This window comes from Grus americana, chromosome 3, assembly GCF_028858705.1.
Source record: "Grus americana isolate bGruAme1 chromosome 3, bGruAme1.mat, whole genome shotgun sequence".
Lineage (NCBI taxonomy): Eukaryota > Metazoa > Chordata > Aves > Gruiformes > Gruidae > Grus > Grus americana.
In genome coordinates, this window is record NC_072854.1 from 37,949,496 (window position 1) to 37,972,836 (window position 23,341).

A 23,341-nucleotide genomic window follows, 5' to 3' on the forward strand; every position below is an offset into this window, starting at 1 on the left:
CAGGTTTTATATTCAGGTTTTAGCACATGGACCAGATGATGTCATAAGGTCCCCCTTGCAACCTAAGTTACCCTTTATAACATACTATATCCACACATTAATTATGAAATTCAGACCCGAAATTACTGATTCAAAAATCACAGCAACATAACTAAATAGAATAGCAGATCTTTAATGCTTCTGCCAAGATGCATTTATACAAATTCACACTAACAAAGAAATACTAGTTTCAATATTTTTAAATCTATGACACAAAATATTTCCTCTTAGTATGTTTTTTTTAAATATTTTTGGTAAACAGCAACTAGCACCTTAGCGTCATCTAATAACAAAACCAAATAAACAAACAAACGAGAGCCACAGTTCATATGAAAGAACAGCAAATGACAGAAACTCAAGGGAACACTCTATTATCTCTACTTCAGGCACAAAAGTCTTTAAAATAGCTTGCAAGTATAAGACTACAGTGAAATCTTCACCTATTGTTCTTCATGACAAATTAGAAAAATAACACCTACTTTGAAGCCATCTTTTTGCACTGATAGTCTGCAAGTAAATAAACATCTCCTCTTTCAGTAACGCACACTGTGGCGCCATCGCTCGCAGAGACCAAGGACACACAGATATCTTTATGGTGTAGAGCAGAAACTTGGCGAGGTGCAGTTACACATTTTTCTCCATTAGGATCCAGCAGATAACCTAGAAAATACAACACACCCCAAAAACATTATTTGCCATTCCAAAGGCTGCATTTAGAGGACACTTTGCCACACTACTTTGAAGAACCTTTAAATGGTAAAAGACTTTTTAGGTAGTCAGATATTTCATCTTCAAAACAATTAGGGTACCATCACACATAGTTGTTAGTTCACCACAAACACCAGAAAACATTCAAGATTTGATACACAAAAAATTAAGTAAGGTATATTGTACAGGGAAAGCAATTTAATTTGTTAGACTCTGCAGTGGTACTGTCTTTGATTCCAAAGAAAGAACATTTATTTGATCAAATTACAATTCAAGACACTAGAAATACTATCACACTGGCATAAACTATAGATCATTTCAGACACTGGAAGATACCAAAAAAGCTTGTCACACAAATTACTGTAAGTGCACTTAAGCATGAAGGCAGGCAGTTATGTGAAACAACAGATGAGATTGGAACTGTAATGTAAGTTCTCTGAAAATATATTTTAAAAAATAAATAAATAAAATCAGGCCATTACTGCTCTGCTGCATCAAGAAACCTAACATAAAGAATCTCATACATAACAACCATGCACTTATATCTGCACCACAGAGTGGATCAGGGTACAAATATCCAGGAACAAGCATCAGGGCTACCTCTAAAGTTGGAAGCAACCCTGCCATAGGACACTGCAGCAGTATGCCCAAACATTTTAAAGAGGCAAGGTTTATTACCATAGGTCTATCATAGTGCCCAGCTGACACAACTATACCACTTGCAATCCAACTACTGTCTCCATATGGTACTGCACTGGGCCATGTGCATATCAGAATAATCTCAACAACACAGGCGATCACAAAGAAACTTATATAATGGGTACTTCTATAATGGGTACATATTAAAAAAAATCATTAGTAAGATACTTCTCTGACAAAGACAAGTTTTTTCACATACCTTTGCAATCTTAAATAGGAACACAAAAAAATGTCTGAACCTGATGTCAGAACTGATGCAGATTAACTGCAAGTACCAGAGCTAGCTAACAGTTTTGTTTGCACACAGATACAGAACTGTGTAAATGCAAATCCAAACCAATATTGCAATACCTGTTTATTAAAAAAGATAAAAGCAATTAAAATACCCCATTCATACAACAAATCAAGAAGTTCACTAGTTGGTAATACATTAGGTTTTTTCTTGACTTCAGAATAATACTGAGTTAAGTGAAGATTCTGGTAATGGTGATGTTGAAAAAAATTCTAGATATGGGCAAGCATTTCAGTTTACAAAGTTCATATGGAAAAAGTTATCAGTAGCATGTTTACAGTGCATGGTGAAAGAAGGACATAGGCAGGAGAGCTGAATGCTAGTTTATAATTTATTAAGGGCAGTACCAGCCAGACTGCTGGAAGAAGACAAGCATGCCTTAGGGTAATGTGCAACACAAAAAAGAACATTCTGCTTCCTGAAAGCCTTCAGTAGCAGGACTACACGAGATACATGGAAAGAGAAAGAATTACAAAGAGTTCAAATAACAGAGCTAAGTCTGACTAGCTCCCATCATCTCAAAATGTGAAAGTGACTGGTTGTAATGAAAAATATTCTTCAAAAGAAGTGTGAAGGGATGATGTCATCAGACTGGTTTTTTTCTAATAAAAAAAAGACAGAGAAGAGAAAGCTTAAACCAGCCTTCTGTTGTAAGAAGCAGATGACAGCTTTAGTACGAGTAACATCTTTTAACGGCTGGGTTTTACTTTCAGAACGCTTCTACCTTACCTAGTTGGCCGCCATTCAGCCCCATGGTATACACTGCTTCCTTAGTCCATAGCACTGTATGGAATCTGCCTGCAGCCACTCCAATCACCATTCTACCTTTCAGGTTTTTTGCCTGAACCTAAGCACAAATCCAAAGTACATCTTAATATTAAGCAGCAACAGGTGAATTTCACATGTACAAACTTCTGACAACATTTAACTCCTAAAGTCATTAAGAATGAAGCATTGGTATCAATCCACATACAGTCTAATAAGTCAGGATTATTTCAGAAGTTTGTCAAGTGGGACACTATTGCACTAGTGACAAAAAGAAGTAAACTTTTTGCGTTATCTAATCAGAACTAGAATGAAATCTCCTTAGGCTGTCTTCATATGTAAGATGTTGAACAAGATGGTACAGGACATGTATAAGACAGCCAAAGAAGACTCAGGTGCTGCAAAAGCATCACCTAAAACGTTTCAGCTTGTAAGTCCTAATGCAATAAACACACTGCAGAATACTATACTACTAATTCCACACTTCAAATTTAACTTGATTTTCCAGATCAAGATGATTAAGATCAAAGCAAATACTGTGGATACATAGCTATCATTACACTATGAAGAGCATCCCATTGTACCTCAAAACACTATCCTGGTGCACTTTGGCCAATTACTCTTTCCTACTTTTATAACACTGGTAGTGCAATGTTGTTCTACTCCAGATGAAGCTTCCTTTCAACAAAAGGTAATGGAACTCTTACGTACTTAAAAAAATTCAGAATAAGTTATAGATTGAGCATAGAAATATAGTCAAGCTGCTGATGCCCATCCTCTCTCTTCCCTGTCACTATTCTTCCCAAAGCATTACGACTCCAGAATCAACCGTACTTCCAGCAAAGGACACGGTCATCAAACCCTGAGATCCATCATCCAGTGATTCAAAAAGAGTAAAGAGCATGAATCTCATGTAATACATACCTATTGCTTTTATGCCATTTCAGCTACAGAACAATTTGGGGAAGAAAAGGGTTTTGGCAATTGTACCTTGTATCATACTTAGCACTACAAACTTTAGTACTGTTCAGGTTACAAACTAAGACATTTATCAGGACATATGTAAGTATTTAAGATTGAGATGTATGATAACACAGAATCAAGATTTTATCTGAAGTCACATTCAACTTTATTGTCCTGAAAAAGTTTAAAAATTATTTCCACAATCTTCACATTTTACTTTCTGTTAAAAAACAAACAAACAAACAACTAAGCTCTGACTGATGTTATTTTTACCTGTCTAGGAACACTGCAGTTGGGAGGAGGAGGAAGAATACCCAATTGATGGAAAGTATTTAAACCAAATGTGTAAACATATCCATCTTCTGTTAAAACAACAGTATGATCCTTAGCTGCAGCTATCTGGGAGCAGTAATGGCCAGTTAAGCCTTCCACAAGTCTTGGAACCTGAACAACAACAAAAAACAAAAAAACAAACAAAACAAAAAAAAAAGGGAAAAAAGTTTTATATTAACCAGTGGCCATCTATGAAACTAAAGTTGCACCAAGAGAAAGTCATGACCAAATACTGAACTACAGATGAAGATGCATTTGAACATACAATACACTCATTAACATACTTACCACATGCAATGCACCGAAGACAAACTACTTTTGTTTGAAATGCGTCCTCTGCTATCAGGGGAGATGATTTTTAAACTACCTGCTCTGAAATCAGGTTGGAAACTGTATCTTCAAGACAGCTGGACAAATATTAACTATTATGTCTTTTGGTTTTATTTTTAAATTACCATGAGCCATAAATATCTCTCTCTCTCCAAAACACGGGATAAACTTAAGAAAATTCCACAGAATAAGGAAGCAGTCCTGCATGTTTGACTTTTCATACACTAATGTGAGTTCTCCTTCATTCAACTGGGTAACATCCCAATTTCAAAACAGCAATTTGCAAAAAATTCTTATTTCACAGAATTACTTTTTTTTACAAAACATTAAAAAATTGAGCTCCTGTCTTCACTATAACATCCAGCAACATAATATCAAGTTCCACCAGACAGCTGATATTAGAAATTTTAAAAAATTATTGTGCTGCAAACTAAACGCACACTACCAGGTAGTGGGCACAAAATAAGATAGTAAAGTCTAAGAACCATATTGTCATCATATCTTAGTCTTCTCAAATTTTGTTTTTGCATATTGCAACAATGTACTATTTAAATGAAAATTATAGGTGAGTTTTCACTTAAAAGCTGTGCAAGTCTTGTAAGAACCAACCCTACCATCACTTTTCATGCCACTCCAGCTCCACTGTACTGCTGTTTCCTTTGTGCCAGCCTTGACACTCATCAGATGGAATCGCAAACCTATTTAACAAGCTAGCCCAGCCAAAAACCATTGCTTCCGCTTATCTGGCATCAGCTAGCCTTTAAAACAACTCGGCCAGAACACAGAAGTTTGACCACAGTATGAAGCTATCTTAAATTAAAATATATTTAAATGTACATTCTTCTGCTCTCTGCCACGTCACTAGTAGCACTGGAGAGGTTTTTTTCCTGTTATTTAGTGGGCAGCAAGGGAGTTTGTTTGAAATCAACAGCAAACTGGTTTGGAAAGTACACTCAAAGAAACTAATTAATTTTTTTAGACTTGCTGTTTGAAATAAAAGAAATATCATGTTGGACTACACAAGATAGCATAAGATAGAATACCAGGCATGTTTGTTCATCACCATGACCCAAGCGTCCTCCTTGTCCATGTCCACATGTGTAAACTTGGCCTTTGTGGGAAAGGAACACAGAGTGGAACTTGCAGAGTACTACCTGAAAGAAAAAGGGCAAAAAAGGGGTGGGGAGGAGGCAGTATAGGACAAATTAATTCTCTTGGATAATCTGAAAACACCTGCCAAAACTGCTTTGTGAAGAGGTTCAGCTTTAATAAAGATCTATTCATGAAAATACAAGTAAGATACTAGTATTAAAGCACAGGACTGCCAAATCAAGCCACGAGGAACACAAAATATTTGCTTTAAATTTATTACGTACTACCTTAACCTACTTGAAGAGGCCTACAGTTTGTATTTATTAAAATATAACAGCAAGAATATAATACAGCAAGCCTACTCTAGTACTCCTCAGCTGCTCTAAGCTGCCTGCCACATAAATGGAAACTGCTTGCTGAGAAATAACCAGGAAGAAAGAAAAAGACATGGGGGGGTGAGGGAACAAAACACTAAAACCAAACACAACAAAAAGCCCACAGACCCATTTTTTTTTCCATATAAATTTTCAAAACTTGGTAACATCTTTGATACTAGTTTCCCCTCACACACCCCTTTAAGTTCACTGAGAAAAGGTGCTGTCGTCGTTTAACCCAGCAGGCAGCAAAAACAACCACATAGCTGCTTGCTCGCTCACTCCCCACCTCCCCAGTGGGATAGGGGAGAGAATCGGGGGGGAAAAAAAAAGTAAAACTCATGGGCTGAGATAAATACAGTTTAATATGACAGAAAAGGAAGATAATAATTAATAAGAATAATAATAAAAAAAGTATTAACAAGTGACGCACAGCACAACTGCTCACCACCCACAGACCACCAACACCCAGCTAGTTCCCGAGCCACAGTCTAAACCCCCGACCAGCTTCCCCCAAGTTATATACTGAGCATGATGTCATATGGTATGGAATATCCCAGTTTGGGTCAGTTGTCCTGGCCATGTCCTCTCCCAGCTTCTTGTGCGCCCCCAGCCTCCTCACTGGTGGGGCACAAGAAGAAGCTGAGAAGTCCTTGACTTGGTGTAAACATTGCCTAGCAGCAACCAAAACATCAGTGTGTTATCAACATTATTCTCATCCTAAATCCAAAACACAGCACTATACCCGTGACTAGGAAGAAAATTAACTCTAGCCTAGCAGAAATCAGGAGACTGGTACCTACGTAAACCATTAAGAATACCTGTTTGATATACACGCCATTCCGAGGAAAAAGGTCCACCAATTCAGGATGATGTTTACCCTGTTGACCGCCATGACCCAAAGTAAAATTTATATTGTTTCCCCAGGTGTAGACTTCCATGGGATCTGCAAGGAAAAAAAAAAATTCTCTCTGCACCTTGTAAATTTACCAGTCTTGTGCATACTGACTTTGAAAAGCAACTCCTGCTGTTTCTATTTAAAATCTGCAGAGGAAAGCTGTTTTTTACCTAAAACTGAACTTTAAAAATATTTATTCTTATGAGAAGTATGGTGCTATCACAAAATATTTTAACAATAATATACAGATGATCAACATTACTTATATATATATTTTCCAGTTGCAGAAAATGCAAACATTCCTCAGCAGCAGATTTGTTACGTTTTCAGAAGACAACTACTACTACCTTAAGTTATACATGCTTTGCTTCAATTTAGTAAAAAGTCTTTCCCAAAAAACTATCATGCAGTCATGTATGAAAATCATAAACACTTTCAAATCAGAGGTGCGGCCAAAAACTAACACTTTGTATTTTTTAAATAACCTCTCAGTTACAGTAATATCTGAACACTATTTTCTGATGAGTAAAAAACTGAAATCAATGTATATTTGATCATGTTGTGCCACTATTAAAAAGACTGAAGAATTTTAACATATTTTACAATATATTTTAAACATATTTTACTCAGGATTTGTGTAACCGAATGTGTTGGGTTTGCGTGGCAAGGTTTTGGTAGCGGGGGGGCTACAGGGGTGGCTTCTGTGAGAAGCTGCTAGAAGCTCCCCCTGTGTCTGACAGAGCCAACGCCAGCCGGCTCTAAGACGGGCCCGCCGCTGCCCAAGGCCAAGCCAATCGGCGCCTCTGTGATAACGTGTTTAAGAAGCAGAAAAACACTTAGAGAGAGCTTTTGCAGCCGGAGAGAGGAGTGAGAAGATGTAAGAAACTCTGCAGACACCAAGGTCAGTGCAGATGGAGGGGGAGGAGGAGCTCCAGGCGCCGGAGCAGAGATCCCCCTGCAGCCCGTGGTGAAGACCATGGTGAAGCAGGCTGTCCCCCTGCAGCCCATGGAGGAAGGATGAGGGGGTGTAGAGATTCCACCTGCAGCCCGTGGAGGACCCCACGCCAGAGCAGGTGGAGGCACCTGAAGGAGGCTGTGGCCCGCGGGAAGCCCATGCTGGAGCAAGTTCCAGGCCGGACCGGTGGACCCGTGAAGAGGGGAGCCCACGCCAGGGCAGGTTTGCTGGCAGGACTTGTGACCCCGTGGGGGACCCCACGCTGGAGCAGTTTGCTCCTGAAGGTCTGCACCCCGTGAGAGGGACTCCATGCTGGAGCAGGGGAACGATGAGAGGAGTCCTCCCCCTGAGGATGAAGAAGCGGCAGAAACACCGTGAGATGAACTGACCATAACCCCCACTCCCCGTCCCCCTGTGCCGCTGAAGGGGGGAAGGTTGAAGCCGGGAGTGAAGTTGAGCCCGGGAAGATGGGAGGGGTGGGGGGAGGTGTTTTAAGAGTTGATTTTATTTTCTCATTCCTCTACTCTGTTTTGTCTAGTAATAAATTAGATGAATTCCCTCTCTAAGTTCAGTCTGTTTTGCTCGTGACGATAATTAGTGAGTGATCTCTCCCTGTCCTTATCTCGACCTACAAGCATTTCATTATGCCTTTTCTCCCCTGTTTAGTGAATGAGGGGAGTGAGAGAGCGGCTCTGGTGGGCACCTGGCCTCCAGCCAGGCTCAACCCACCACACCGAAATTACTTAAACTGGTAACAAGCTGAAAAGAACAAATTTCACTGTACAACAAGACTGAACTTGGGACATGTAGAAAAATGGAAAGAATAGGAGTAGAAAAGCATAAAAAAGCATAAAAATAAATACAAGCTACTGGAAAAACTATTGCCCTGTCAAAGAAAAACTTGTGTGCTCAGAGTTATTCTCACATACTCATTTCCTATTTGGAGAAATTGTCTTTAGAGTGACTGTAACTAGCTTGTATCAAGCTATCTTGTCTAAAAAACATTTGGAAGATTCAAGAACATATTCCTCCTCTTTTCACAAAATACACAGAAGTGATGCAAACTACTCTATCAAAGACACTGAAGTCTCTCTGACAACTTGAACTGAGATTAAAAAAAAAATCAGATTGAGGTTGAAAGGCACCTCTGGAGATCATCTAGTCCAACGCCTCTGCTCAGGCAGGATCAGCTACAGCAGGTTGCTCAGAACCATGTTCTCTCAGGTTCTGAGTATCTCCCAGGATGGAGTCTCCACAACCTCTTTGGGTTACCTATTACTTCACTTGCTTTTTATTTTTTTCCACCTCTAAGTCAGTCATTATTCTTTCATTTTTGCTACACATGTGCATCCTGCGCCTACTGCCAAGATTCTGTACCTGCTGTCTTATGATATTAGTGACGTCCTATCTTCAGCTATCTCATAACTTACACCATCCTAATTAGAAACAAAAAAAAGTTGTCTACTCTGGTACATACATCAATACACTGTTGAAACATATCTCCTTGTAAAACACAACTGAAGCTGTTTGATTTCCTACCAGTTTTCTTGAAGACCACATGGATTGGCCTATCTTTCATCACAAGATCCAGGGCTGATAAGCCTTCTTTATCCTGAACGTACAGACTAACGCCATGCTGAAAGAGAAGGAGAGGAGGGGAAGAGAAGAACAGGCGTTAATTTTAACTCCACAGCTTGAAGTAAGCCAGGTAAACATTTAAGAAGCTAAACAAATATTTAATTGAAGTTTAATATTGATAAAAGAAAATTTTCTGATTCAAGCAAATTGTAAGCAAATCTGAAAAAAAAACCAACAGTGCAATTCTGTTCAGCCATGTATACATCATGTTGCTCTATTAACTAGGATTTTACTGTATGAATACTTATTGAGTAATCAGATGTAATCAGTGAAACACAAAGGAAACACAGTTGAAGATAAAGCACTGCCATCTAGGAAGGGCAAATATTTACCAAAAATGAATTTACTAGCTTCAAAGAACACATCTTCTTGTGTTGGGATATTTACAGAATCAGTGTTGACTAGCTGGAGAAGTGAGAAAATTAAAAAACCTACTATGGCTTTGAAAACAAGCAGGGAACAGTTGCTGAGAAAAGGCAAGAGGACACAAACAGGCAGACAAGACAGCAGCAGGGAAGCTTCAGAAGCACAAAGCATCAACAGGTCATTGCTTTAGAACTCAGAAGTAAATATTCTCTGTAAATACCATTTTCTCAATACAAAAAAGTGCTGCTACACCAGCATTGGTTTTAAGGAATTCAAGTGTCATCAATCACATCCCTGAAGAGAAGAACCACAGGTGTCCCCAAGCAGAACCTAATGGATAGTACAGCTGTACCTCTGTACCACAGTTCATGGCTAATATAAAAGAAAATCTTACCGAATCCCACACTTAAGAGGTAAACACATGAAATACAAAAATTGAGGCAGCACAATTCATTCAAGCATGACAGAAGGAAAGCTGGCCACATCTACAGGAGGGATTTTAACTTGTAACTTCATTTCAAAAAACACTAGTCAGAAGAACGTACATTCTCCAAATTATAAACGCAACCCTATTAGCAACAGTGCTGGTATTAATTCACTATATAACAGAAAGACAAACCTATTTTTATGATTTAACAGGTAGCTGGATATTCTCCTCTTTGGCATAAGTCATTTACAAGCAGAACAGAGGCTGCAGTGATATTAACATGGTCCGAATTTGTAAAAACAAACCCCAGTTGCTGAGTGGCAGAACTTGTAGTTACACAGTCTGAGAATAAGCCATGACCGCCTTCAGCCCACTACAGAAGTCTGTCATCCACACCAGCTGAGTACCCCAGGGGTTGATACTGAGGCCAGTGCTGTCTAATATCTTCACTAATGACCTGGATGACAGGACAGAGTGCACCCTCAGCAAGGCTGGTGATGATACAAGACCAGGAGGAGCAGCTGATAAGCCAGAGGGTTGTGCTGCCATTCAGAGGGAATTTGACAGGCTGGAGCAATGGCCTGAGAGAATCCTCACCAAGTTCAACAAAGGGAAAGGCAAATCCTGGCCCTAGGGAGGAACATCCCAGTGTACCAATACAGCTGGAGGCTGACTGGCTGGAAAGCAGATTGGCAGAAAAGGACCTGGGGCTTCCAGTGGATAACCACTTAGTTGACCACAAGCCAGCAATGTGTCCTCACAGCTAAGAACGGTGAAAGCATCCAGGGCTGCATGAGGGAGCACTGCCAGCAGGCATTATTCAGCACTGGCAAGCCATATCTGGAGTGCTGGGTTCAGGTCTGGACTCCCCAGTACAAGGCAGACATGGACATACAGGAGCAAGTCCAGCAAAAGACAATGAAAATAGTGACTGAGGCATACAACATACAAGGACAGGTCGAGAGAGATGGGATGCTTAGCACAGAGAAGGTTGAAGGGAAGAGGAAGGACATGTTTTATCAATGTGTATCATAAATACCTGATTGGAGGCAGGGGGTAGGGATCCCAGTGATATCCAGCATCAGGACAAGTGACAATGGGCACAATTTGAAATATAATAAATTCTGTTTAAACCTAAAAAACATTTTTACTGGACTAGTATTAAAAGACAGGAACACAGGAGATGTTTGAGTCTGCATTGCTGGAGACATTCAAAATCCAACTGGACACAGACCTGGGCAACCTGCTCTAGTTGACCTTGCTTGAGCATGGGGGTTGGACTAGACAATCTTCAGAGATCTCCTTCTAGCTCAGCTATTTCATAATTCTATTCTATAATCCCTTCCTGTTTGTTGCTGTAATACCTCTCTATAATGCAGTACAGCAGAGAGACTTAAGTAAATGGGAGGCAGAGCACTCTCCATGAGCTGTTTCATTCTGCTGCTTAGAGGAGTATCAGCAGAGCCAGCTATCACAAAAAACTCACTCATTTACACAACTGATAGAAAACTAAAGTAAGTGTGGAGAAACCTGTATAGGCCTCCTGTAAGCAAATACCAAAGATGCAGATATACACACACACACTAGCGGACTAAATACTTTTTCATACATCCCATACACAGTTTCCAGTTTTCTAGAGAACAATCATGCACAATTCTCACTATGTAAGGGTACAGAACAGGAAATCCGTATGTAACAGTTACCAGGTCGTCAAGAATCAAAAACTACTGGATCCACAACCATTTTGCTTAAACTGTTTGTTGAAAGCAGAGTTTAATGCTTACAAATGGCTAGTCACTGCAATTTAAAAAGGCTGAACTCAAAATGAAAAATCCTCTGCCTTAAAACATTTGCTGTTAAGTAACCCTGAACCACAAATATTCCATTTTCTCACATGGTTAAAGTGACCCTGAACATCGCAGCTCTTCCCTTTGCTGTATGTGGGACAGAAAGAACAGAAGAGCACTCAAAAAATACACACAACTTGCTAAGTGATTGGGAAGAAACAGCAATTGCAAGAAAGGAATAAAGGGGACTGAGCAAAAGCCCTGGTTAAAACATGAATGAAATGGGGATTTACTTAATAAAATGCTCCATATCTTGAAGTGCTTATCTCTCAAATGTAAGATTAATTTCTAATTATAATGCCATTTAAGCTTTTATTATTTTATGTTCTCTTAAACCAAATTGGTATAAGTACTGAAGAGTCTATTTTTAGACTATCTTTTGTCTGAACACTCTCCACTTTTAAGATCCTGACCCTGGTATGATCCACACAAACCAGTCTTCAGGGAAGTCCACAATTAATCAGGGATCCTTACTCGGTGCTGATTACTGCATGGGTGAAGGCAGACATCTTTTATGAACACAGAGACAACTTTCAAGTAAATCAATGCACTGCGATCTAAACACAGTATTAAGATAACTTGCTTTCAGGCAAGTTTGAAAACCCACTTTTACATAACAAATACAATGCTAAAATTGTAGATACCAAGGAAAACTACGGTTGTAAATCACTCACCTTCAGTAATGACAAAACGCAATCAATGTATCCATAAAATATACTTCTGTGCAAAGCTGTCCATCCAGATTCTTTGTCTTTTGCCAAGAGATCTACTCCTTTGGTCTCAGCCAACCAGTCTAGCACACCTTTTTTGCCACAAGACGAAGCAAGATGTATAACGTTTCTACCAAAGGCATCTTTTATAGTTGCAGCATTATAGCAGTAAGAAGAGAGAAAGGCCTTGATCTGGCCTTCACTTCCTCTGGTTACCACAGAAATAACATCCAAAGCGTGCTGTAGAGATCGACACTTTGAAGTGCAGTCTGGCATGAGAGAACTCATCTTCACTTCTAAAGCTGCTCCTGTCCTTAAGGGGAACAACCCTTAAGTGTATCAAGGCACTCCGATTCAGTACACAACACAGTGCCTTAAGAAATTTGTAATTCCAAGGATGTAAATCCAGTCTTATTGAGCTGCCATTAGAAATCTTTGTACTGCTATGTTTGGCACTTGATCCAAATAAATATTTATAAATATATATTTTTAGAAGTCTTACTTCACCATCTTATATAACAAATATTCTTGTCCATAGAAAATTCCAAAAGTGAACTACCTCAAGTGTGGAGAGGGGGATTCCCCCTCCACACTACCTTATTCTTCTAGAACTCCATAATTGCAAGGGAGACCTGAAAGAGAATAAACCAGAACAGATTACTAAACAAAAAATTCTTTTCCCCAGCAACTGTACCAATTTAAATGCATAACAAACTAGCACTTGCAAGTACAGGAGCAATATGGCAAGGGTTAACTGACCTGCCCCATGCCATCTGAGCTTATATTCAGACATTCAGTCAGTTTAAAAAGCCATGACTCCCTTCCCCACCCCAGCCTCTAAAGGCACCTCCTCCCTTTCTTTGACATAAATCTTTGAGGCTACATGGTGAACTGGATCCAAAAAAAGTATTTTGCTTTCCCAGCCTTAGGGTCCTTAGGACCCTGATAGTTTACTGTCTAATTATATCACTACTTTGTGATCAGAAAGCAAGAACTGACCTAAGAGACTGCTGGGGAAAAAAAAAAAAGAAAACCAAAACCACAAAAACCATCCACCAAAAAATCCCCACAGCTGTTGAGCACACCTTGGCTAACAGAAGCTTTGACAGTCACACCCAGAAGGCAGGAGGGACCACCACAGTTTCCCTTAACCACTGCAAAAAAGGGATTATGCTCCACTTACTTTCCTCTGAATGTCTGACCATCTCCCTACTAAGTCTCTCCTGCAGAATCAACAGGAAGGCTCCTCTCCACCAATTCCGGAGGCACTGACAAAGGTGAGAGGAATGATGGCACCAGAGCAAAGAAAAGCAACTTGTGCAAGAGATGTGAATTCAGGCTGTTAGCACTCATGCAGAGCTAAGGTTTAAAGCTCCTAAAATAGGCAGGAAGAAGTGAAGGTCTAGGTTGGAAGGGGTGAGGGAGGAAGAAGAAGGAAAAGGAGGCAAAGATACAAATTCTTCATGAAAATATATTCACAGGCTGGGGCATACAGCATTTCTGTGTATCTATGCATACTTATCTTCAGCATATCCATCTTTCTCTGCCATCCACTTTCTCAAAAAGTAAAGAAGGCCCGACAGAAGCACTCATCTAGCCTATCAAATGCACGCAGTTATATTTAAAAGGGTTACAGTACACAAAGTGCAGATGATAGTATAAAAATCACACATAAATCCACCTAAAACAGAAATAGTGAACTGTATACAACACTGATACACTGCCTATTTTAATGTGAACTGCTATTCAGTCCCAAAAACTTTCACACTTCAATCTTTTCAAGCATAAATTGCAAACTGTGAAGTAGCACTCAATCATGCGTTACACTCCTTGATGTTTTTGCTTGCTATGCAAACTGTATTTTAAAGTTGCTCTATGCATAAGTAAAATACTCCAAAAGAAGCTGGACAATGCCATCGTGAAAGCTGAATAAATAAAACTAAAAATGTTAACAAATCCTCGGGGGGGAGGGGCGACACACCACATGATGACACAAACACAAAACAAACAAACAAACCTCACCCTGCTATCTTTCCAGCTCAGCAATCACAATAAATGTGCACACCCCACTCCCTTCAAAAAACCCCATTGAGCTTAGCTTTCATTGCTGTTCAGGCACTGAATGTATAACCATATTTTGCTAATGTCTCTGTCTGCAGAGACATGTCAGGGAAAGATGATTTTGTTTGGAAAATAGAACAGAAATCCCAGTCCTCCTATTTCAAGAATTATGGCAAGATTGCCACCAAGCTGAAAGCAATCAGTTTAGAGCAAACACACATAATGGCATCTAAACTTTTGAGAAAAAAAAATATTTCTACTCCAAGAGTATTCATTTAAACATCTCATGGCAAAGCCATCAACAATTTTTTTTCCACCTCATTCAGAAGGGATTAAATACTTGGAATGGAAATCTACAGATCGAAAGTTGTTCAGTATGTACCTTCAAAACAATTTCAAACAGCAAGCAAATGAAGCAAAAAAGTAGTTTTTACTCACTACAGTATAGTCCCTCATCCCTGACCAGGAGTAACATTCAGAAATATTTCAGAGACCAAAACTGACCATAGCTGTTTAGCTTACATTTGTCACAGTAAGCTTCAGTTCACTATACAGAGCGTTTTACAACCAACATACAAAATTCTGCAGTAACAAAGGAACTTTAACCTATACCTGTGTGGACTCTTCTCCTTTCACCTCCTCTAAAGCCTCAGACTATAAAGAAAAGTTTATCACTGTCACAAGCTTGAAAAAAAGCTCTAGTTTCAAGAACACAGCCCAACTTGCTGCTCCAAGGAATCAGTGTGTGACAGGTGAGTGCCATCAGCAAACTCAGATTGCATCAAATGCCCTTCTAAATAGTAATCATTTAAAAAAAAAAAAAAAAAGTAAAAATAAAAAGAACGTAAAGAAAAATTACTCAGGGGAGTCATAGAACAGACTAATCTGTTAGGTAAACTAGCATGAAATGGCATCACCACCCAAGGACACAGTCCTGCCATGCCCTGTGCCATACCTTCCCTTGTACAGATACACACCTATTTAAGACACTGGATTGCATGAGAAAATGATTCAGAAGGAAGTAAATCCTGGTTCCAAAGAAACCTGTGCCATTACAAGAAAGGAAAAGAGAGGCCAGAGAAAAACTTCTTTAAAGCACCTGGGCTCTAGCTTCACCAAACCCCGAAACACTGTGAAGAACACGCCACACATTAAACGAATAAAAAGTCTGCTACTAGATAGAAATACAACCCTGCCTACCTCACACAAACTTCATTATGGTGACATTTACTGCAGCTATGTGAAATCTGACTCTGCTGAATTATTTCTTCATAACTCATTCTAACTCAGCCCTCCTTTACTATAAACATTACAACACTAGATACTATATTGGTACACTGATGTATACACCTTGAGTTTCAAGACAGAAGACTGCAGATCAAGTTTTCACCCCTCCACAATAAAGACTGACACACCAGTAACACACAGTATCATGTTATTACAACATCTGAAAAGGGTTAATAATCAGATTTGACTATTTTTAAATACAAAGTAGGTCCTTAACTGAAACCTTAAAACTTTAAAATTGTGAATTGATGCTCATGTCTGTATGAAAATCTTTGTGCTGTCTAAATGCTTACTTCTAGTACATGGAGCCCCAGCTGAATGATCAGCACCTAAAATAAGCACAAAATAGGAACAGCACCAGCATTTTTTAAACTTTGAATTGAAATGTCTAGAATATGGTGCCCTTTTGATTATGTGTCTCTGCTTTTATTTGCAGATATTTCTGTAGGCTTCTCAGCACTAATCATATTCATGCTATAATACCAGTGTCTTCCTAATGCTGTAATTATTAAAAGACATAAAAATGTTCAAAAGATGATAATCTTATTTAGCTATTTATGATGCAATAGGTATAATTTATAATTCAAATTCTTTTAAAAAACTGATTCCTAATTAACATTTTCATTATAGAAAAAAAGGTACCAAAAATGGAGGAATTGGAGCAGTATTCAGAGAATCCCAGAGATGTTTTATTTCAGCAGCAAGCAGGTCTCTAAATTTTCCCTTAGAGACATGAGCTACTTATTATACATGTTCACAGCCCAGAAAAATTTAAAAGACTACAACCACCTTGGAAGCAATTCTTAAGAAGCAAGAAAGCATTTGTGGTATGTTGCCTCCTGGAAGTGAGTAGGTAAAGCCCTCTCACTCGGCACTTCCCCTCCAAGGAGTGTGTCAGATGTGTCATCTGACCTTACAGAGTCAGAACTCCTACAGCTGAAAAAGCAGCTTTCTACCTACTGCGTCTAACTGAAAAATATCTGTTTCTTTCAAGAAGTCACTACAAATAGGCAAAGATTTGGCACTTTTTTGCTAAAAAGTCTAAAATCAAAGCTGCCACACCTCTCAAGTATGAAATTAACTAAGATTCTACACATCTGTAAGATTAAGCTAACAGATACCTTTAATGACTAAGGATGATGATGGTAGATTTCATTTCCTGCAAACAGCAGAGGGCAGACGTGAAAAGTTGAGATTTTGGTCAATCATTGGGAAAAATGAACAGAGTTGGCAGAAGCTTCCCACTGTGGAGTTCCAGAAATATCTCCGCCTATCAAAGCTGCTTACAAGAGACTTTTAGTGGGTTAGTGGTGTTCAAGTCAAAGGGTTCTGTTTACCTATTTGTGTTTTCCAAGATGCTTCCCAGAATAGGTAAAAAAATATATAATCAGTTGTATTCTGGTAACATGAAATCTCACAAAAATTAAGCCAGAAGAAAGAGATGACAATACCAACGCAGCTTTAGGACCACCTACTGCCTATCTGTTTCTTAGTCACTACCTTTCAGAACATAAACCCAGTGAAGGCAGAGCGTATTGAGCACAAATTTTTCTGATGCCTAGACCACTGATATTTAGTACGAAGGCATCACGAACTACTGGATGAAGGAAAATACCAGACTGCTTGTTTCTACATCTGTAGGATCATGTTTGCCATCAACACATTCCCAATTTTCTTTTTTTCTAGAAAGTATTTCCACAGATATTGTGTGCTTTTGGCTTAAAGGTACAAGGGTGCTATCAGAAGAGAACCAGCCACCAACTCCTAACCACATGGTTGGATGCCAGAAATGTATATTGAAACTGCCAATCTGGGAGGCACACATTTGACACCAGAATTCAAACCTGTGGTCATTCAGATTCTTCCTGATGAAAGCCTATACTAAGAATTAGATCTAGCAAAATCCAGCTAACATGGATGCAGCTAACAGTACCAAGGCAGTGATTAGTAACTGCTATTGTGGTTTTTTTGGTCTTAATAGCACAAGAGACAATGGCCCTGGTATGGAAGTGAACGAGAAAACAGAAGAGATTCAGATAGTTAGAACTCAGTGCCACTTGAAGTCAGATTGCTGGTTTTGCATCTTCCATGTGCACTGAAGTAATTCCATTGTCAAATTAGTGACATGGCCTTGAAACCCAGCTTTAGGATGCTTTACTAAGAGTATACTTCTCAAGACCTTATTTGATCTTTAAACTGGCATAGCCTTATTCCACTCACTATTCTTCTGTTGTTTGGGTTTTTTTAAATTTATTTTTTAAGTGCTACTGATTTTTTTCTAAATACCAGTCACATCTAGGATGCACTTGGTGAAAAACTACCTAGTATTTGGCTATCCTAAAATGGAAGTAAATAATGGTTTCTATTTTCCATATAAAAGAAGCCTAGAGTTTTCCTTGTCAATCCTAATACCCCTCCTTTAAAAAAAAATAGTGTAAATAATATGGCTTTTAAGAAGGTCCAAAATTCATTTGCTCTTGCTTTTGATAATAAGTTGCTAAATGAAGACATGACTGACAATATCATATACTTCAGGAAGGTTAAGGCCATTCTTATAAAGGGCATTGTGAGTTCTTAAAGATTTCCAGGTTTGAGTGGAAGGGTGCTTGTTTTTCAAACGAGCATGCTGACATTTAATAATATTCTCCAAGTTAATCCATTCACACTTGTTTCATAACATCACAAAAGACCTGTAACCATAACAGCATGGAAATCCTGAAAATATTTGTACCCAAAACAAACTTCACCATGCAGACTACTTGATTAGTAAGCTACTAAAAAAAAAAAAATCTAAGCTTACGGAATTAAAGCCATGGGAATTTACTATCACGTTACTGATTTTCCAGGATTTTCTATTGACCTACTCTTACCTAAAGGCAACTTCCACTAATACGTATTAAAGTTAAATCTGACAAAAATGACTAGCAAATTGAAGCTGGGTAGTAATATAATAAACATAGCACTGGCATTAAGCAACATATCCTCAAGGAAACATAAATTAATTCCTAGATAAATAACAGCAAACACACCCTTCAGCTACAAGCAGCGCATTGTCCAAGGCTTTTAAGAACAGCTAGACTACTAATTTCTACTCCGGAGATTACATATCCACAGATAGTTTAACCTGTTCAGAAACTCCCTCCACTTTTGTTGAAGTCTGGGCATAAATCTAGGCTTTTCAACCCCTTGAACAATATTATTTGAATACACAATATATTTTATGGGGGAAAGTCACTGAATATGCAAGGAAAAAAAGGGTAAATCTAAGCTATGCCGCAGCTTAGAGGGGTTTGGGAGTCAGAAATTCCCACGCAGTCTCTTTTTAAAAAAGTAGCCTCTTCTCAACTATATTACAGGAGCACTGCAATATAAGGCACAGAAAGCAAGGGTTCTGTTCTTTTCAATACACAAAACATCAGGTAGAGCACTGTCTCTAGTTCAGATATCAAGTTTTAAGAGGAGTAGGTAAGTAGAAGAAAACTTTGGAAAGAGCAACTAGAATTCAAAAGATTTACAAAACAACCTGTGAGTACAGGCTGAGCAAACTGGATCTATTTTCTCCTTCAGCTGCATTTTCTACTGATCACACAGACCCTTTGAATAAGGCAGCTGTTACATAGAGAAGAAAAATCAAAAAACTCTAGGCCATTTTACCCCTGACAATGGGATAAGTAGTCGTTTGTTTAAATTTCATAAGAGATTAAGATTATATATCAGGAAGTAGTTTTGAATGATAAACTGAATGCTAATGAGGTACTCTCAAAATGGGCTAGACAACAAGCAACCTGTTCAAGTTTTAAACAAATGCGACCCGTCCAGAAGTAAAGCTATGGAGGAAAACCAACTTGCTTTAAAGAATATCATGTTCCACCATGCCCGCTATGTCTCCTGGGCCATGGCAGATCCAAGCTGCTTCATTTTTTGGGCCGGGGCCTCTGTTCCACTGCTTGGCACTGGCAACCTTTAGAGTTTCTTTCCTGACTTTCTACAGCTTCCACCTTTCACAGTGACAACAGCATAATCCTTATCAGGATGAGACATTCAGTCATCCAGCAACTCTAATCCATTTGCTCCTAACGCTGCTAACAAGCACTACCAATTAAAGGCAGACACGTCTGTCAAAAAAAACACCAAAGTACCATTGGTAGCTAAATTCAGCTACAACACGTCAGAGCAGATCTATTAGTCAGGAATCATAGTACATAAACAGTAAACTGTGAAATACTGTGCTTAGCTTACCTAGAAATAGTCAAAACTACTTATGTTTAATAACTTAATACTATCCGTAAAAATAAAACATACGGAAAGTGGTATACACAAAAGTACAGTGAGTGCAGTTATAGGCATTTCCACAATACACTGAGACCTTGCTCTAGATCTTCAGGTTATCCGTTTCAATAAAAAATAAGTCAAGAACAATGAACCACAAACATGTTCCAGAATTTCACCATACTTAAAACTATACCAGATAACTACATCAAGTCTTAGGAAGAGCTGACTTCTGAATGAACTCTGAACTTTTGGTACAGTATTATTAAAGAGTACCCACATCAAATGTTGTTAGGTGATTTTTTTTTTTTGTAAACCACAAATTGTAGTCAGTTTCTGTGAAGACAGACAATTACACTGACCATGTCAGCAAAAAAAAGGGCTGGATTTCAGAGATCAGGTGGTCGGCCCCTAAGAAGACTGCATGGAAATATCCTTTTAAGTCAATAACGAAATTTCAGCGCTCTGGTGCTTACGCTGCTGCTCAAAGCCAGCAGCACTGTGAGCTGCTACCAAAAGCCCAAGTATCACCAAGAAGGCCAGAAACACGACAGGCTTCCCGGCAATCTCTAGCTAAGAAAACCTGGCAGAGGCTGCTGCTGGTGTCAAGGAGGGGAAGGTCTGAAGCGTTTCAGAGCCAGCCACAGGCCAGGGGCACGCAGGGGGGGAAAGGCGCCGTTTTGACTCTCACTACACATGTCCACGTAGCCGGGAAGCTATGAGCGACAGAAGAGACTTATCACAGCAGGCAGCAGAACCACTTTGCTTCCGCCTCGAAGCCGATCCCCTCCCATCCTACGTGGCCGGCTGCCCTTTACCCTTCCTGGCTCTTCTGCCTGGGGCTCTCCCCATTCCTAGAGCCCCTCGCCACCCCGTCCCGTCCTCTCCGGCAGGGCCAGCCGTGGCACTGCCCCTCCCCCAGGCCCGGCTCCCCCTCCGGACACATCAGCAGGTCGCGGCCCGCCCCTCACCAGTCGCTAGATGAATGGACTCGGGCGGGCAGGGCGGGACGCGCGCTGGGAAGCGCGGGGGCTCATCCTCAGTGACACCGGGGCAGGGTCAGGCTGCTGCGGCTACCGCGACACCTCAGGCAGCGACGGCGACAACGACAGCCGGTTCCAGCAGCTCACAGCGGGGCGTCGGGACAGCTACCGCCGCACCCCCGAAGAAGCAAGCAGACGATTGGCCGCGGCGCCGCCGAACCTCGCACGCCGATTGGCTGCGACTTCCGCTTCGGCTCCGCCCCTACAGCGGAGCCCGGATTGACTGACAGACCGGATCAGGTGGCGGAAGGCGTGCGAGGGGGCGGGTCTAGTGGGCGGGGCCTGCCATGATGGGCTGTCCTGTGGTGTGGAAGGGTTAAATCAAAATGGCCGCCCAGGTGTCCAGGGTAGGCTGTGTATGTCGTGAGCGGGGGAAGGGGATGGTAATAACGGGGAGAGAGCAGGTGAAAAGGAGAAAGCTGAGGTGTTTTAGTGCTTTTGTTCTGTCAGTCTTAATGAGGGAAGCAGCGTGGCCGGTTGTGAAGGAGGAGGAGGAGGAGGATGGGTTTCTGGTAAGGCAACACCTCTCTGGGAGGACTTCAAAGCAGATAGTTAAATAACTAGCCTGCAGAGCTCTGGAAAGTAACGAAGTGAGAGAAAGCATTGAGAAGGCTGTGTTGAGGCTGATTGTCTTAAGCCAATGTAATTTATCTCTGTGACAGAGCAAGTGGCTTAATTCATATGATACAACTTGATTTTTATGAGGCTTTTGACACCAACTCATAAGCAGTCTCCTAAGCAAATGGTATGTGCACAAGGATTTGAAAAGCTGCTCTTGTAACTACCTACAGTTCACTTAATGTGTGTTTCAGGTAAACTCCATGAGGGCTCAAATTCTTTTTCATTGATGCCTTGGGTGATGTAATAGGTGGCACCGATTACAGATTAGTCTGGAGTGGGATTAGAGTGTAACATTTTAGAGTGGGAAACTAGGAACCAAGACAAGCAGTACCTAATGTAAAATATAGACTAAAAAAGTCACACATCACTTTTTCCAACATACAGAAATATATTAATGATGTATTAATGTCAAGGGCCAGAGCTTCTATGTATTTCTTTAAAGCCACAGTTTTATCCCCTGTGTGGTGCAAGCATTAAAAGATTTTAAAAACAACCCAGCTATTTTTTTAAACAACAAAACATATGAAGTTGAAAAAATTTATGTGTGTTCTTCAGCAGCAGTTCAATTTGGCGAAGATTGAGTAGAAGTAGCATGTAGGTGAATCTCAAGCATTTTTACCCATGCCATCTGACCCAGTTAATGTGAATTGTGCAAGCTGCTTTCTGTATTTCACTGTATAAATGTTTGGTTTGCCAGCAGTCATTCGCCACTGTAACTAACCCGGCATGCCACGTGAAATTTATTTATGCATTCTTTTCCTAGTGATAGTTTCTGCTTCAGTCCTAAGCATACCTCGAGGTGGCCTTGCTCCAAGTATGCTGCCAGCTGGCCTAAGAACAGTAATGACCATCTGGGGAGATAAGGAGGTGCAAACACAGCTGAAGTCAGTCGTGAACAATGCTTTGTTGTACAATAATGAATTCAACTGAATAGCTGGGACAGGCATCCTTTGGAGGGGTAAACAGCACAGTGGAAAGATCAAGAGGCTTAAAGTAGAACAAGGCCCAAGACAACATGAACAGATTCTAGATGAGAAAAATAATTTCTAAGAAGCTGGGCTGCCCCTCAGGTCTTTCACAGAAAATAATACTGTAGAGAATAGAAGACTATGGGAAGGACACAGAAAAGTTGGAAAATAATACTAAGTCATGAATAGGACCTGATTGAGTCAGCCAAAACCTTGGCAGAATAACCAAAGGCTTTTAGCAATGGGTTTCTGTGCAAGAGTCTGATCTCCTTTGCAGAACTTGTAATGTTTTCATGGAAAAATAAGATATTAACTACCTATTGTTTATTGTTCAGGCTTTTCTAATTGTCCCCAGCTCATAGGTCTGTAATAGAAATTTCTGCGATCTCGTGCTGCCTCTGCAAAAGCGGCCAAATACTGAATACCATTCACAGAATCAGGAAGATATAGTTTGATTTACAGGGATATGTTGAGGTGATAAGGTAACATTGTAAAACAAAAATAGCTTGAACAGGTTAACTTGAGCATCTGTTTAAATTACTAGTTTTGTTTTGGTTTTTTTTTACCAGTGGAAAATGACAACATTGTTGTGGAAAAATATACTATTTTAAGCCTTGCAGAAGAAATTGCAGGCAGTGGAGATGAAAAGCCAGTAA

General features: G+C 39.9%; 1 protein-coding gene across 9 annotated transcripts in view; it reads right to left on the reverse strand.

Annotated features, from left to right (window-relative positions):
* The window catches only part of IBTK (inhibitor of Bruton tyrosine kinase), a 62,140-nt gene extending 40,917 nt beyond the window's left edge, over positions 1–21,223 (reverse strand). For all 9 annotated transcript variants that reach the window (XM_054820699.1, XM_054820698.1, XM_054820696.1 and 6 more), the window contains exons 1-8: positions 21,025–21,223; positions 12,401–13,068; positions 8,988–9,084; positions 6,417–6,541; positions 5,173–5,283; positions 3,740–3,910; positions 2,468–2,585; positions 519–699 (exon numbers count right to left, since the gene is read on the reverse strand). In XM_054820699.1, the coding sequence (XP_054676674.1) occupies positions 519–699; positions 2,468–2,585; positions 3,740–3,910; positions 5,173–5,283; positions 6,417–6,541; positions 8,988–9,084; positions 12,401–12,724 (1,127 nt within the window). In that variant the 5' untranslated portion in view covers positions 12,725–13,068; positions 21,025–21,223. The remainder of the gene's footprint in view (positions 1–518; positions 700–2,467; positions 2,586–3,739; positions 3,911–5,172; positions 5,284–6,416; positions 6,542–8,987; positions 9,085–12,400; positions 13,069–21,024) is intronic.
* Positions 21,224–23,341: the final 2,118 nt, after the last annotated feature.